This window comes from Camelus ferus, chromosome 26 (assembly GCF_009834535.1).
Source record: "Camelus ferus isolate YT-003-E chromosome 26, BCGSAC_Cfer_1.0, whole genome shotgun sequence".
In the NCBI taxonomy this organism is placed as follows: domain Eukaryota; kingdom Metazoa; phylum Chordata; class Mammalia; order Artiodactyla; family Camelidae; genus Camelus; species Camelus ferus.
The window spans coordinates 17447651-17464800 of record NC_045721.1 but is presented as its reverse complement, the minus strand read 5'-3'; the positions used below and the strand labels follow the sequence as shown (position 1 = coordinate 17464800).

The 17150-nt window shown below is 37.4% G+C and overlaps 2 protein-coding genes across 2 annotated transcripts in view; one reads left to right on the top strand and one right to left on the bottom strand.

Moving 5' to 3' along the window:
• Positions 1-17150, top strand: part of C26H4orf47 (chromosome 26 C4orf47 homolog) — a 137803-nt gene that overhangs the window by 14514 nt on the left and 106139 nt on the right. The window lies entirely within an intron of this gene.
• On the bottom strand, positions 3053-16287 carry CCDC110 (coiled-coil domain containing 110). The gene is made up of 8 exons (XM_032468744.1): positions 15682-16287; positions 15256-15360; positions 10232-10287; positions 9782-9847; positions 8457-8567; positions 8298-8357; positions 5531-7616; positions 3053-4928 (listed from the first exon to the last, which is right to left on the bottom strand). The coding sequence occupies exons 1-8, from the start codon at positions 15689-15691 to the stop codon at positions 4789-4791; spliced, it is 2634 nt and encodes an 877-aa protein (XP_032324635.1). The 5' UTR covers positions 15692-16287; the 3' UTR covers positions 3053-4788.

The following is a 17150-nucleotide window of genomic DNA, read 5'->3' as shown; positions in this document are numbered from 1 at the left end:
TAGCTATCCAGGTGTCATAGCCCATTAAATCATTCTTAACATCAAAGAGAAATATTGATACAGTCATATTTCATTGATTCATATATACACACATTATATGTGAGGCAAGTATCTCAGCTTATGTGGTATCATGCCTTCTATTTATGGCCTATGTAAAGCATCAGATCAGCCAATGGCAGCTTCAGGATGAGCAGGGGAAAGGGAGAGTGGGGAATGCATTTTTAGTTCAGTATTTTATAAAAAATGGCACAGTTGCAAGGTGAAGTTGATCTTTGGTGTCCTCTCATGCTCTTCTGTAGCTGTCCAGAGCTGCCTGACCTGCAGCATCCTAAGACTTACCCTTTCCTTACCAGGTTATCTCTTCCTCAGTCACCCTACTGCTTAAAAGTATTCTTAAAAGATATTATTTAAATACATGGATTCCCATTGTCCTTAAGATAAAGGTAAAATCTATATCAGGGTTAAAAAGCTCTTTGAGACTTGGCTCATTGCTCTTCCTTCATTTCTTATTACTCTCCCTTGCTCTTTTCAGTCTATCTGTGGTGGATTTATTTCACTTCTTATAATGACAGACATGCTGTCCCTTGCCTGGAAGGGATTTATCCATTTTCTATAGCTTGGAACCTTTCCTACCATCCATCATCTTCTTACCTTCCTAACTCCAACTTGTAGACTTTCAGATCTCTTCTAAAACATTCTTCCTTAAGTAAGGCCTTCCTGATCTTTGAGAATAAGTTAGGTGCCCCTGTTATGTATTCAAATAGCACCTTCTTAGTTCACATTTAGCCTTTTATCCTCTGTGAGTTTATAAGTACCATAAGACCATGTCTATTTTTGTTTATGGTTATTAGCACCTAGAAAAGTTAATGTATTTAAAGGAAAATATGAGCACAATGAGGAGAAGAATGAAAGTTATAAACAAGAACCCAATGAAAAATCAATCTAGAGATGAAAAATAAAATACTTGGAATGAAAAACTTCAGTAATTGGAAATAATAGCAAATTAGATATTGCAGAAGAAAAAACTAGTGAACTTGAAGATACAGTAATAGAATGTATCCAAAGTGAAAGAGAAAAGACTGAAAAGAAAATGAAAATAACACCAGTGAGCTCTAGGACAATATCAAATGGTCTAGCATATGTGTAATCAAGTCTCAAAGGAGCAGAGAGAAAAAGATTTAAAGAAATAATGGCTGAAATTTTCCAAATGTGATGAAATTTATAAATCCAAATCCAAGATGCCCAAAGAACCACAAGCAGGATAAACACAAAGAAAATGCACATGAAGACACATCATAATAAAATTACAGAAAACTAGTGGTCAAGAAAAAAACTCTTAATGTCTGCCAGAGGTAAAAAGATATACTATGTACAGATATATCTTGGAAATAATGTGGGTCCAGTTCCAGACCACTGCAGTAAAGTGAATATTGCAATAAAGTGAGTCATATGAATTTTTTGGTTTCCCAGTATATATAAAAGTTATGTTTACACTATACTGTAGTCTGTTCAGTGTGCAATAGCATTATGTATAAAAAAACAACGTACACACCTCAATTGAAAATACTTATTGCTAAAAAATGCCAACCATCATCTGAAACTTCAGTGGTTGTAATCTTTTTGCTGGTGGAGGGTCTTGTGTTGATGTTGATGGGTGCTGACTGATCAATCCGGGTGGTGGTTCCTGAAGGTTGGAGTGGCTGTGGCAATTTCTTAAAATAAGACAACAGTGTTTGTGGTGCCCCAAAGCAATTACAATAATAGTATCAAGGTCACATATCACGGATCATCATAACAAATATAATGATGAAAAAGTTTGAAATATTGTGAGAATTACCAAAAATGTGACACAGAGACCAGAAGTGAGCAAATGCTGTTGGAAAAATGGCACTGATAGACTTGCTTGACACAGGGTTGCCTCATACCTTCAATTTATAAAAAAAATGCAGTATCTGCAAATTGCAATAAAGAAATCGCACTAAAACAAGGTATGCCTATATGAGAACTCTTACCAGAAAGCATGCGAGTCTGAAAACAATGAATGACGTCTTCAGAGTGTTGAAAGAAACTGGCAACTCAGAATTCCATATTCATGGAAACATATTTTTCAAAAAAATTAAGGCGAAATAAAGACTTTCTGAGAAAAAGGAAAGCTGAGACCTGCATTTACAAGAAACATTAAGGGAAGTTTTCAAGCAAATAAAAATGATACCAGTTGGAAACTTGGATCTACTCAAAGGATGCTGGGAATGATAAATGTGTAGGTAAATATAAAATACTTTTTTTTCTCATGGTTGACTTTCTTTAAAGAGTTGGAGATAATTTACATTTTATAGTAAAAATATTAAAAATGTGTTGTGGGGCTTATAACATACATAAAGTAAAAACAATAGTACGAAGAATGAGAGGAGGGAGATTGAAACATGTTATTGTAAGATTCTTTCATTGTATATGAATTGGTATAATATCACTTGAAGATCTGTGGTAAGCTAAAGATGTATATTATAATTCTAGAACAAACTTTAAAAAGTAACAAAGAGGGATGGCTGATAAGCCAAAGTGGACAGAAAAATGGAATCCTAAATACCTAATTAATCTAAAAGAGAGCAGGAGAAAAAATAAAAGGAACAAAATAGATGAGACAAATAGAAATCAAATAGATGCTAGTTAATTGTATTAAACCAAGTTGATAATTACATTAAATGTAAATAGCTAAACATTATAGTAGAAAGGCATAGATTGTCAGACTTGAGAAAAAGAAAGACCCATCTATATGCTTTCTAAAGTACATGCAAAGATACTGATAGATTAAAGGTAAAAGGATAGCCTTGGCTTTTTAGTTATGTTATTTGTTTTATATTGTCAATGCTTTTTACACAGATACTCTATTTTGTAACTATAATTCTCACTTCTTTAATCTTAGTTCTGTGCTTGAATGCATACAGTGCTCACCATTAGTCCTTTTCTCAATACCTAAATTCCTTATATATAGGCTTAGGTTTTAGTCATCAACTTTTCATGGTTATATTTATTATTATTTAACAATTATTGTTAAACATTTAACAATTATTATTATTTAATTAAAATTTTTTCCTCTTAATTCACCATTATAAAAAGATAAAAGGATGCAAAAATATATACAGTGCAAACACTAAACACATTGGAGGGCCTATATTAATATCAGTCAAGGACCTTGAAATAAGGAGTATCACCAGGGGTAAAGAGATAATAAAGCAATCAATTCACCAACAAGACATAATAGTCCTAAAAGTACACATGTGAAAGAGCTTTAAAACTATTAAACAAAAACTGATAGAATGGAAATACATACTTCTCTATTCCTCTATTAGTAATTGTTAGAACAAGTATATAGAAAATCAGTGAGGATATTGAAGCTTTGAACAACACTGTTGGCTACCTTTACTTGTTGGCATTTATAAACTACTCCACCCAAGGTCAGCAGAATATACATTCTTCTCAAGTCCACATGAAACATTAATCGTTATAGACCATATTCTGGGCAATAAAATAAGTAATAAATTTTAAAAGATAAATTATACAGAGTGTGTTCTCTGATCACAATATAGTTAAATTTTAAATTGATAAAAGCATCAGAAAGTCTCCCCCAAATTAGAAAGTAACTCACTTCTAAATATTCCATTAGGTCCAAGAGTAAATCACAAGAGAAGAAAAATATTTTGAAGTGAGTAATATTTAAAACATCAGACTTCATGTGATGCAGGTAAAGCATTGCTTGGAAGGAAATTTTTAGCTTTAACTGTACAGAGTAGAGAAAAACAGTGGTTTCAAACCAATGACCTTAAGAAACTAAGGAAAGAGCAACTTATGCCCAAAATACACAGAAGGAAGAAGTTAAAACAAGAACAGAAATTAATGAATTAAAAACTAGAAAACCAATAGAGAAAAATCAATAAAACAAAATGCTTATTTTTGAAAAATCAATAAAATTGATTAAACTCTAGCAAGACTGATAAAGAAAAAAGGAGAAACCTCAAATTATCAGTCAGAAGTGAAAGAAGGGACATCACCACAGGTCTTCTGGACATTAAGAAGATAATAAGGAATATTATAAACAACTTTATGCCAGGACACTTGAGAACTTATATGAAATATACAGAATTTCTCAGAACATACAAATGATCAAAGCTGAGTAGAGAAGAAATAGAAATCTGAATAGTTCTATATCTAGTAATGAAATTGATTTTGCAATGTAAAACCTTTCCATTTAGAAAACTCCAGGCTCTCTAGTGAATTCTATTACATATTGAGAAAGAAATAATAATACCAATTCTACACTAATCAGAAAATAGAGGAGGGGGGTACATGTTCCAACATATTTTATGAGCCAGGATTTTCCTGACACCAAAATCAGATAAAGACATAAAGAAAATAATACAGACACCAATATCCTGAACATAGAAGCAGAAGTCCTTAGCAAAATGTCAAATTGAATCCAGAAGTGTATGTTAAAAGGATAATACATTATCAGGAATTCAAGGTTGGCATAATGTATCAAAATTAATCAATGTAATTATCATATTTACAGATTAAAGGGGGAAAACACATGATAACCTCAATAAATGCAGTAAAGCACTTGACAGAATTCAAGTTTATTTATATAACAAGCAGTCTGGAAGCGAGAGATGGTGTCTCCTCTGGAGCAAGGGCAGGTATGCTAACAGTCCTGTGTAATAAAGGTAGTGTTTCCATCTACAGTAAAGGGGCAGGCGTGCTTACTACACTCAGAAAAGAGATGGTTCCCTAACCTCAGAGCTCTCTCTTGTCATGCGTCCACTGTGTGGTCCTTTTCACGTTGCCTGTAGGAATCGGGGCTTGGAGAACTGATGGAAACGTGCTGATTCTTTGGCTACTGGTATTGCTCTGGCCCAGGAGTCGCATGTCTTCCACTGGAACCAATGAAACTGTGTCAGGCTAACATATTAGCTTTACAAGTTGGATAAAATCTGACTTTACAGTTCTTGACAACAGAGAAATAAATACCTAATTCCAATTTCTAATTAAAAACTAGTCTGGCCAATTATAAGGTAAATTTAATCACATGGAAAAGTGAATTTAAAATTTTTTGTTGAAAAAAAGTACTTGGACAAGGGATTTTGAGACATTGATTTTAGAAATTTATTTACATGTCTTGGATGGAAGTAATTGATACAGTTTACTTGGAATTCCTGGGGAAAAAAAGAATTATTTAAAAGGTGGGACTGCTAAGTGTACTTCAGAAAAATAATGATTTGAAAAAAATCCCTGCTTACTGCCAAAGTTGCTTTGTGCAGGTACAATGGATAGAAATAGTATAACTAAAACAACAGCATGGATTTTATCAAAAGAGCGAAATCTCTAAATCCACTATGTAATAAGTTGGGTACAAATCGTACAAAACTAAATTGTATTCATCTTAAAAATTTTCTTCTTATTGCTGTCCTCTGGCTAATGCCCAATAGGCTAAAAGAACCTTAAACACGTTTTCACTGATCCACTACTATACACATACCTTTCAAATCAGGAGCGGAAGGCCTACTCCAAGGGCTAGAGTTGTCTTCGTAAGTATCATAGTTGTCAAAATAGAATTTCTCTCTCCTTGAAGTGTAACCCATTTTTGATACGTCAATATGGTGATTACAGATTTTTTCACTTAGATTTAAATATTCTCTTTGAAGATTCCGCATCTCAAATTCCAAGGTGTCCCTTTCATTTTCTATACTTCTCACATAGTTTTCTAGAAGTATTTTGTCTTCCGCAAGTCTACTGATGCTGTTTTCAAATTTTATATTTTCTTGACTATGTTTTTTGAGTTCTTCTTTTAGAATCTGATTATCGGTTTTAATTTCCATTACCATTTTTGATAACATTTCACATTCATTGCCCATTTCTGACAAACTATTCTTATAAATACTGGCTTCTGATTTTGCATTTTTTATTTCTTGGAGAAAATTCTCTTCGGCAGTAGATCGGTATGTTTGAATATCCTCAATTTCTCTTTCCATCATTTCTCTTGCAGCAGTAGATTCTTGTAAGGTTCTTTCAAGATTAAGCTTCTCATCTTTAGCTGTTTCTATTATTTGAAGAAGTGAGTCTTGTTCAGTTTTTGCCAATATTTCTTTCTCTTTTAGCTGCATTATCTCTAGCTGATTTTCTTTTAGTTCATTTTCAAGTGAGCTTTTTTCCTTTAGAAGCTGGTATGTTTTTTTCTCTAATGTTTCCTTTTCTTCTTGTATCAATAGAATGCTTGTTTTCATTGATTCCATTTCTACGCTCAATCGTTTATTTTCATTACTGACTATGGCCATATCACTTAGAGTTTTGTTTTCCTTACTTTTTAGTTGCTCTAATGTTTCTATCATTTGTTGCCTCTCCAAAGAAAGTTGGCTGTTTTTTTCCTCTAGAGTTTTATTTTGTCCTTGGAGAACATTATAGTTACTAATTATTTTTTTCAATTCTTTAAGACATTCTTTGCTATCTTCTTCTGTTTTAATTAACTTAGACTGAATAGTGTTCTTTTCTTCAACCAAATTCTTAAGTTGCTTTTCATATATTTCAATTTTCTGTATCAGAGATTGTGTGGTAAAGACAAGAGGTTTAATTTTGGTCTTAAGGGTTAGGTTTTCATTCTCTAATTTTGTTACTTTTTTCTGTATCTGCATAGATTCTTTCAGATAATTCTGTAAATACTGAATTTTTGCAACACACTGCTCAGTAACAGAATTGGCTTTGGATATTTTCTCATTTTCATATATTATTGAGCCTTGTTTTACTGCAAATGTTTGCCTTTCTTTTTCTTTCATTTCATATTTTGTTGGGTCAAAGAATGACAGTGTATGTCGTGGAACTCTGGGATGGAGTTTTAAATCTGTAATATTCTTGTCAATGATAGGGATTTCTTTATTATTTTTCTCATTCTTTTTTCCCCTATGCATTTCACTCTTAGATAATTTTTTACATTTCCTACAAAAATTCACATGGAATTTTGACACTGTTTCCCTGAGTGGGAGCAGTTTGTTTACTAATGCCTCCAATTCTAAAATTCTCTTCGATTTTATATCTTCATTTAAATTACTTTCAATATTTTCTTCCCTAATACTGTTAATTTTTTCTTTGTGAATGGTGGGAAGGTCATATTTACCATTACTTGGAATAGCTTTTAAAGTTTGAAGTTCATTTGTAAGTGCCAGTTCCCTATCATGTGACTTTTGAAGCTCCTCCTTCATTTGTTTGATTGAATGGCAAATGTCGTCTAAATTTTCACAAAATCCATGCTTGAGAAAAGGCACAGTAATTCTGGACTTATCCCGAATTACTCTGTCAGCTTGAGACATCCCATTTTGAGGTGCATTAGGTAAAAAATTATAAAGGTTATTATAATTCTTCAACATGTCAGAATTTTCTGAAGCTGAATTATCTGTTGAAGTTCTCAGAGTTAATATGTCCTTGAAATGTATCTGGGATGGGCTATTTATACCTTGAGAGAGACTGTTAAAATTGTCGCTACTGAATTTTTCTTTCACTGAACGAAGACTCATAGAATCCTCGGAATGACAAATTTTCTCCGTAGAAAGGGTTTCTTCTTGATTCTGTATAGGCTGGTAACAGTAAAAATCACACTATAAATGTACTGTTATTTTGCTACATGGCCAACAAATTAAGAGTATTTTGTGGCAGATTTATTTTTATAACCAGAATGAACATTTTATCCATTTCTGCAGCAAAGAAGCCTACCAAGTATGATTCATTTTCTCCAGAAAATCTAACAACTGTTATTTTGAGATCTGTAACTCTGGTTTTCACAGTTTGCCTAGAACCTGCACTTATTTCCTTAGCAGGTGAGATAGAAGGCCCAAACCCTCAATTTCAGACATAGAAATTGAGCATTTCTCAAGAGCCCATCATAGATAGGTGGGAAGATAGAAACAACAGGTCAAAGGGAAGTTTAAGGAGAAGGAAAATTTCCGCTTCTGGACTATTTGTCAACCTTAGCTTGCCTTCCTAGTGTCAGATGAATCTAGGGCTGTGACTCTTCTGGAAATGTGAGTTCTAATAAGTGTAGACACAGTGACTGTGGTTTGGACCTGTTCTAGAGAATTCCCCCGAGGTCCAAGCCAATCCTAAAAGTAGAAAAAGTCATAAGTGGATAGAAAGGCTGTAAAAACTGCCTTGTAGTTCAATCTACTTGGGAATCTAAGTATCAGGACTAAGTCGAATTCCGCCCCCCCCCCCCCCCCAAGAGAAACAAGACAATCGCAGAAGTACGGAGGTAAACGCACGCCTTTTAGGGTTTTCAGGACAGGAATTTCCTTGTTTTCATCTCTGACAATCCAGTCACCCTGTGAAGAAGGGGAGAATGTAAAGGTGGAGATAAACTAGTTATAGTAACATTTCTGAAGAACCTAAATACAGAAGTGATTTTGTACTGAAGAACATACCACAGCCTTTTGATTGTGTGTTCCAAATGCTAGGTTTTTTTCTGAGCTAAATTGTGGATTTTCTACTTCAATAATACTTTTGTTCAATATTTCACTGATTTCAGACTGCACCTTTAAAAGATAAATTAAGAATCAGGTTTTGATTTCAGACTTATAAACTTATGAATGCACAAGAATAATAGATACTATAATTAAAAGAGCCCTTTAAATTTCCTACACATAAACTTCTTTTCCGTCATATAAAATGTAAATTAATTTATTGCAGTCTCTATCATTGAAGAGATCTTTAAGTATGCCTTTATTACATGATTGTAGTATCAGGAAGACTTAATTTAGAAGAACAATGAAATCTCATCAGTTAAAATAATTTTAGATGTTTGATTTTTACATTGTTGATAAATCAGAGACCTTTGATCTCTGTCATCAGAATGGAATCTGTTCTGTCAGCCTGAGGAGGATTTTATCATCTCCTCCCATTTCCCTTCAGCTGCTTTTAGTACAAGACTGTTAGGACGAAGTTTATATTGGGTCTTTCGTGAATGTGGCGCGGGTCATGCACTCCCAATATCCGTGCCCTAGCCTTCTGTTAACACTACCCTTACTTCTGGATAAAGCCCGTTTGCCTTTGGTGATACTGACCCCACTTTCAGCGCCGAGGGATGGGCATGTGACTGCGACCTAACCAGTCAGAGCAGAGCCTCCCTTTGAACAGCGATTGCTTCAAGCCCTGCTTGTGTGGCAGTCAGAATCAGGCCAAGAGCCCCGTATAAACTGTTAAGAGAGAAAAGCATGTGGTCTTTTCCTCGTCTGACTGGAATCTGGAAGGATCAAGACTGCAACTCCTAGCAACCTTTTTGCTGCCACACGGAGGCTGAGAATCCATTACTGTCAAAAGCAGAACCAAGATAAGGAGTGAGGCTGGTTCCTTGATGACCTGAGTCCTGATCATGTGGCTGACGCCATCCCCAAGTGAACCGTCCCTGCGGGTTTCAGTTTCCAGAGCCAAGAAAGTACATGTTTCCCTTAGTCTGAGTTAGATTTCATATCACTTATCATGAGAGTCCCTATTTGTAGATTATACATAGGTAGCACTTTAAACATATGACTTAAAAAGTCAGTGAGTGTTGCTTCTTTTTGGCTTCTGTTCAAATACCAGAATAACAGAATGTAGTTTCCTCCAAATTTTGAGCCTAGAATAAATAGGTTGTGGCCTCTTTGTTTTTTTATTACATTTGATATCAAATAATCAATTGGCTAGTGACCATCAGCTTAGAAATGTGGGGTGAGATATTGGATATTTTGTATATAAGTTGAAAGAACCATACCATGCTAACATTCTGCAAAGTCTGTATTCGGAGAGCCTGAAATGATTCCAGCTGATGCTGCAGGGCCTAAAACAAAATTATACAAGGTATGAAACTGAATATTTTTAGGTAGGTGAACATATATTTGTGTTGTTAGGATTTTAAAAAATATCTCATATATATATATATGTATAACTGAATCACTTTGCTGTAATCCTAAAACTAACACAACATTGTAAGTCAATTACACCTCAATTAAAAACAAAGAAAAATTAACAAATCCCCTGAAGTTGCCTGTTACAAGGATCATGTGAGGGTCAGGTGACTCACTTTCTTAGTCATTCTTGCTAACTCTCCAGCACATTTTGATGGAGATTTTTGTGGAAAACTCATATATTTATGAAGTATTTATTCTGAAAAAGATCAGCCTTTATGCAGGTTTTTGGAGACAATAAAATGAAATATACTCACTTTCAGTGCTGATTGTGGCTGGATTTGATTTTCTGATTCTGGTATGCAGCCGTACTCTAATAAGCAAAAGTGAAAAACCATGTGATTTAATTCTTAAGTTTTATTTTTAAACAACATTAACGGAAAGCAGTCTCCTAACTTTCTTGGATAGTGAGGCCAAGAGATAATGAGAAGATTGACATTCATATTAGGAGGAACCCAGTGCTGGCCACATAATGAATTTAAGAAATAATTCTCACCTGACTTAAAATACTGACCTACTTGAGGTTGTAATAGAGGTTTTACTTTTATAAGAAGCCACTATCTTATAACACCAGACTTAGAACTCTCTGAAACTCAGATATCTTTCTTTGTTTCTGGGATATAAACTACTTTTTATTTATTTATTTTTTTTTGGTTAAAAAAAAACAACCCTAATAACCCTCATCCTGTGGGAGACCCTTGGCAAAGTGCTGTATAGGTCTCAGTGTCTATGAAACAGCCTTATGGTGTTTTTTCTCCCTTAACATAGAAAACATTTTGGATTAATAGAGCCTAATTTTTGTCATGCTCTTAAGGAAAGTGCAGTAAAGATCCGCGTGCTTCTCCCTGGAAAACAGATTGTGGGACTACAACAGGGCGCGGACTACATAATGTTTGCAAATTTCCTGACATACATTCCACTGTTTTCTAAATGTTAGGCTACTTGCTTTGTAAATTTTTATTAAAGAATTAAAAAAAATGTTCAGTGTCCTGAATAAAATGAGAGCTATGTTAGAATGATCCCCTAGGCTGACGATTTCTGCTGTAAGAGAAGGATTTTAAAGAGGTCAGCATATCTCCTTGGGAGTGAGAGTCTGCCAGATGTTATAGAAGCTGGTTGCAAAGTATACTTCCTCCTAGCCCCATCCCCTCAGCCTGGCCCTCATCACGGAGATAGCAGCTCTGATCCAGAGCCTGGAGCCAGCTGGATCCCACCTTCCTCCGAAGGCAGGGAGGGCAGCGGGTTCACCTGGATATTGCTCAGCTTTGCATCTTACTGGGAATAAGCTGACATGTTCATCTCGGAGAGACAAAAAAAGAACTCAGGTGAGGTCAGGACCACTACAGTAAGGCCTCCTGATGTTTTTCAGTCTCTAAAATGACCTCTTCTAATGAACACAAATAGATCAAAATACAAATCAAAAAGGATGTATCACCTCGAATCCTATCATCCAGAATTAACTATTGTTGACTCTAGATACCCACCCTTCAGTCACCTCTCTCTACAGAGAAAAAACAGAAATGATTTTATTAAGAGCAGTAGGATCATGTCATACATTCTACTTTTAAATTAATATTATTAGACTTAAATTTAGTAGAATAAAGAAAACTGCAGATAGTCAAAGTTATCACTAGTATTCAGATTTTTTTCACTACATGAGAGATTATTTCCTGTGGGATCCCTCTAAAATAATGCAAATATGTCATGAAAAGGATTAAGATCTTTTAATTTTTATGTTTTTAAATAACATAGCATTTCTATTGCACTCAGTGTTGGTTTACTCCATCCATGCCAAGAAAGGGAGTGAATTATGAGAAAATTACCATATTTCCTCCCATATCTACTCCCCACTTTTCATGATATTTGATAGTTATATTATTTTCACACATTTTATAACATTTTATGATGTTTACATTTTGTTCTGTAACCATAATTCCCACAAAGCTATTTAAACACAAAGATAGGATATTACTGCTGTAAATATTTTCAGCCTTCAGCTTTATTCTTAATGACTTACTGTTCACAATTTCATCTCCTTCCTGCACCTGCAGCAACAGCCTCCCTGTTCTGCACAGATTTCCTATGTCTCATTAGGATTTGCAAGTTTGAGGCTAAATACAAGGATTCCTTTTGCTAAAATCGACTAAGAAATGAGTCCAAAGGAAATCTAAAGACTTGGCTAATGGATATAGCAAATAAAAAGATCTTAAGGAAAGAGCATGGCTTTTAAAAACTTCTCCATCTGCTTCCCTCCCTCCTTATCCTTCTGTTTTGACCACAGTTTGACCAGTTATCATGCTGCTGCTTTTCACAAGCAATTCTGCTCAGAATTTCTATACTCTTTGGCAGAGTATAGATGCTTTCTCTTGACATCTTTCCCTGAGTCTTACTGATCAGCCCTCTGAGATACAGTTTCAGGGCCAGTGTGTTTCCTGTCTAATTTTCTATAGCATAAAATGAAGTGAGGGCCCCTGCGGGAGGGGAGATCATTTGGAACTTGTGTGAAGCCTTCATTGGAGGATGGGACCTCTGCTGCTGTGTTGCTGTTCCCTGAGACTTTTGGTGGAAATCTAGTAGGAGGTGTATCCTACTGCCATAGTCACTTTTCCAAATACCACTGAGAAGTGTTTTTCTCCAGCAAAGTTCAGATGATTCAGTGAAGATACAGAGTAGGCAGAGAGTTGGATTCATCTATTTTTAAAAGCTATTAAAATAGCTTTTTGTTCTTCTTATGAGTTTCAGAGACATTGACTACCACTTATTCCCAAAGGGAATATTAATTTTAAAATTCAGCAATACTTAAAGAAGCACATAGGACTGTGTGATTCTAGAACTGGGAGGGAAATTATTGATGAAGCACAGGAGAGGGTGCACAATCACATGTCCCCATTTATTAAGTCCTTGCTAACTGTACAATACTGGGGGGTATTTAGACTAAGTAGAGGATATGGTCCTGGCCTTGAAGAAGCTTTGACTCCATTGGGAATGCAAGAAATATGATTCATATTATATTCAACTTTAATTCTCTAGCTGCTTCATATTTAAGTGTCAGAATTTAAAAACAGGATAGTTATCTGTGGGATGATGAGGTAATTAAGGTAAAGGGAGGTGGAATTTATTCTGCAGAAGATCATGTTAATTTCAGGATATAGAGAAAGTATTAAGGGCATATTTGTAATACCTGTAGCTAACAGACCAAGGAAAACAAATGAGTTTTAAAAATGCAATGTGGTAATGATTCCGTAAAGGGTGTTAGACACTCTGTAGTCAAAGCCTTATGATGCTCAGGTTCAAATACTGAGTTTTGCTATGACAGTTCAGACTCACTCCTAGAAGTGATTGTTTTATGAAGCCTTGTGAGCTGTTCTATCCAAGCCTTCATTCATTCATTCCACAAACAACTATTTTCAGGTGAAACCTGCTGTGCAAGTACTGTCCATGGTGCTGGGGATCCAACAGTGAACAAAATATGCAAAATCCTTGCCCATGTGAAGCTTACCTTCTAGTAGGGGGAACAAAGGATATTGTGTGTAAGCGTCACATGGGCAGGGATTTTGCTTGTTTTGTTCACTGTTGGATCCCCAGCACCACGGACAGTACTTAATACTTAGCGGGTGCTGGGAAATAGTTGTTAGATGAATGAATGAATGAAGGCTTGGGTAGAGCAGGGGTTCTAAGAACAACACACTGGGCATCCTGTAGTTTGAAAGTGTGGCTGACATCCCCGTTGCAGTAGGTCAAAGGTTAATTAGGCTAACTACTTGTTCTTTTAAAATTGGAGACCTCAGAAACATACGATATTGTAGTTTAGCATTATTTATGCAAATCAGGTCAATATTCTGTTGTCAGTACACAGGAATGGGTCACTTGGTGACAAAGTACAGCTAGGAGAACAAAGCAGGGAGACCCCAAGGCACACCTCTTGATTTTGCCTTCTAGCTGCAGGCAGGAGATCACTGCCATCCTTGATGGTGCCTGACTTAGAATATCCATCACGTACTGAGTCCCTGCCTTCATAACCACTGTGCTCTAGCAAGAAAGACTGTAACTCTTAAACAAGCACATGTGCTGTTTTGTATGTAACTTCATTTTCTGCAAACGCTGGCATTTTCCTCCTGAGCCTTAAGTCTCGCTCACATTAGGGAACACGTGATCTTGCCAAATTAAGGTCCGGTAATCTCTTCTGACCTTAAATGCTCTCTCGGAGGTGTGGAGCTCTCTCAGTGTATAAACTGTGAGGCCTTTCTCCCCCGCTCAGGGCTTCCTGTTGCCCTAAATACCACACGATATTGTACGTTTATCAAGGACTTAATGTAGGCGGGGTGCCAAGAGGGGGCAGGTCAGTGCACTGTCCCACTGGCCTCCACTGAGGTGTGGCCCACCCTGGCGGTCCCTGGGCATCCATTGGTCTTTGTCTACGGAGATGTGGCTGCTCTGGCCCTTCTTTCAGGCCTTGACACGGCATTTGTGAAGGTCCTGGGTTTATGAAGGTGGACAAATCCTGTCCTGACCTTGGGTCTCCAGCTCACCGCTTCTCCCAGCACCTCTGCCTGGATTACTCATGTGCCACGTGTGGGTTAGGGGCCACTGTAGGACCCTAACGCGGCGCATCAGTTTAGATACCGCCTTCCAGCCACAGTGCTCTGCTCCTTCCATGTCCCTCCGAGAAGTAAGCAGCCTCCGTGGCCTTCTCTCCAGGAAGTGAGACTCCAACTTAAGTGTTGTCAGATCCCCCCAGCCGGGTGTTTACACACATGGTTCTTCTTCATGGTTTATATAGAGCTTGAAAACTAGCTCGTTAGTGATTTCAAACAGCCTCCTATATAAGATCCTGTAGTCCACAAGTATTTGCTATAAAAAGTATTACTTTTGGAAAGTATCTTTACAGTCCAAAAAATCAGCAATTCTTATTTGGTATTCAAGAAGCAGTGTAGCATAACATGGAGGTGAAGGCCTGGACGCTGGTGCTACTCTGCTGAATACTGGCTCTATCACTTGATGCCTGTGTGACCTTAGGGAGTTAGTTAACCTCTCTGTGCCTGTTTCCTCACTTGTAATGTGAGGAGAATGGGAGTACCTACTTCATAGGGTTGTTGTAAGGATTAAATGTGTTGATACATTGAAGTGCTTAGAACATTCGCACAAAGTAAATGTGCCGTGTTAGTTGTTATTAGTAACTAATAGTTACGGGAGTTACCCCAGTTGGGCCAGTGGATTTAGGCAACTGTAGCAAAAGGCAGAAACGTCACTGCCATCGGAGCCTTGGCGTGGGAGACTTTACCTGTTTCACTGCCACCACTTTCCTTTACGCCCTCAGAGGAATTTAGGATCTTGGACGCTGAAAGGAGAACGCAGTCAACCTCATCCTCTTCCTCAGGATGCTTTTCTGTAACAGAACAGGAAGGGGCTTTTGGCTTTGCTGGGAGAAGGGCGGCGAGGCGTGGGGACTCGGGACGCGGGCGCCCTGAGCAGCCACGGGAGGGCGCGCTGGGGCCGCGCCGCGAAGGCCGCAGCGATAGCGGGAAGTGGGGCTGGAGGCAGTGCTCCTCTCCGGGGTGAGCGGAGGTGTGTGGCTAGTTCATAAGACCTGTACTTCGGCAGGACCCGTCTTGGGGGTGAAGGGCCCGGGGGGGGGTTGCGGCGATCTCCACTACCGGTCCGCTTCCCAGGGCCCCCCCGCAAGGGACAGCCCAAGCCCGGATCTTACCTGGGCTCATTTCTGCTCCTCAAACTCTCTTTCCAACTGCCTTCTCTTCCCCCCGGCATTCTGCTCGGTCGCATTCCGCCGGGGCAGCCGGTTGCCTGGTAACAAGAGTGGCCGGGACACCGGGAGCAGCCGTGGAGCGCACGCGTGGGTGGGGGCGGGGAGGAGGAAGGTGCACGCTGAGGTCTGGGTCCCGGGTCCTGGACGCTCGCCGTGTCAGAGCAGCGCCTGCGACCCAAACCCAGGGACAGTCTTCCTAGGACATCCCCATCCCCTCGCATCTCTCCTGCTGACCCAAAACTTGATCTAGATCAAACTCTGATTTAGCAAAGCACCAAGGCTGGACCAAAGCTGAGTGGAGAAAGGGGAATGTTTAGAGACAGGCGAACACCTAGAAATGTGTCTTTTCTGATCGTCATTTCATTGTTTTATTTTCTTCTGTTCCTTTTATTTCAACCCATCTGTCAGATTAGTTTCAGTGTTTGTGGATTTGATGGGTCCTAAACCAATATTGTGAAAGGACTTCTGTTCGCTACAATTAAGAGAAGATCCCTATTTCCAGTAATGAACTTAAAATAACAGTGTATTGAAATGTACACTTTAGAGCTGTCGCAGAGGCAGGGGACTTCATTTGTCAGAGCATGCTCATTTTCTGTGCACCTAGTAAACAACTTGCAAAAGATAGATTTAAAAGCTTTTGATAAAATTCAACATCCATTTATGATAAAACCTCTCCAGAAAGTGGACATGGAGGAAACATATCTCAATGTATAAAGGCCATATGTGACAAACCCACAGCTAACATCATACTCGATGGTGAAAAGCTGAAAGCATTTCCTCTAAGATCAGGAACAAGACAAGGATGCTCATCCTCGCTGCTTTTATTCAACATAGTTTTGGGAGTCCTAGCCATAGCAATTAGAGAAGAAAAATAAATAAAATGAATCCAAATTGGAAAAGAAGAAGTAAAACTGTCACTGTCTGCAGATGACATAATACTACACATAGAAAACCCTAAAGATGCTAACAGAAAACTTCTAGAGCTTATCAATGACTTTGGTAAAGTTGCAGGATACAAAATTAATATACAGAAATCAGTTGCATTTCTATACACTAACAATGAAATATCAGAAAAAGAGATTAAGGAAACAATCTCATTTATCATCACATCAAAAAGTATAAAATAACTAGGAATAAACCTACCTAAGGAGGCAAGGGACCTGTACTCAGAAAACTATAAGACTCTGATAAAAAGAAATTGAAGATGACACAAACAGATGGAAAGATACACTGTGTTCTTGGATTGGAAGAATCAATATTGTTAAAATGGCCATACTACCCAAGGCAATATATAGATTCAATGCAATTCCTATCAAACTACCAACGACATTTTTTCACAGAACTGGAACAAAAATATTAAAATTTGTATGGAAACACTCCATATAGTCAAAACAATCTTGAGAAAGAAGAAT

Coding starts and splice junctions, on each gene's coding strand:
- CCDC110 (XM_032468744.1), bottom strand. Junction 10,288..15,255: donor AAGTGGTGGCAGTGAAACAG/GTAAAGTCTCCC, acceptor TTTGCTTATTAG/AGTACGGCTGCATACCAGAA. Junction 7,617..8,297: donor TCCTGAAAACCCTAAAAGGC/GTGCGTTTACCT, acceptor TACTGTTACCAG/CCTATACAGAATCAAGAAGA.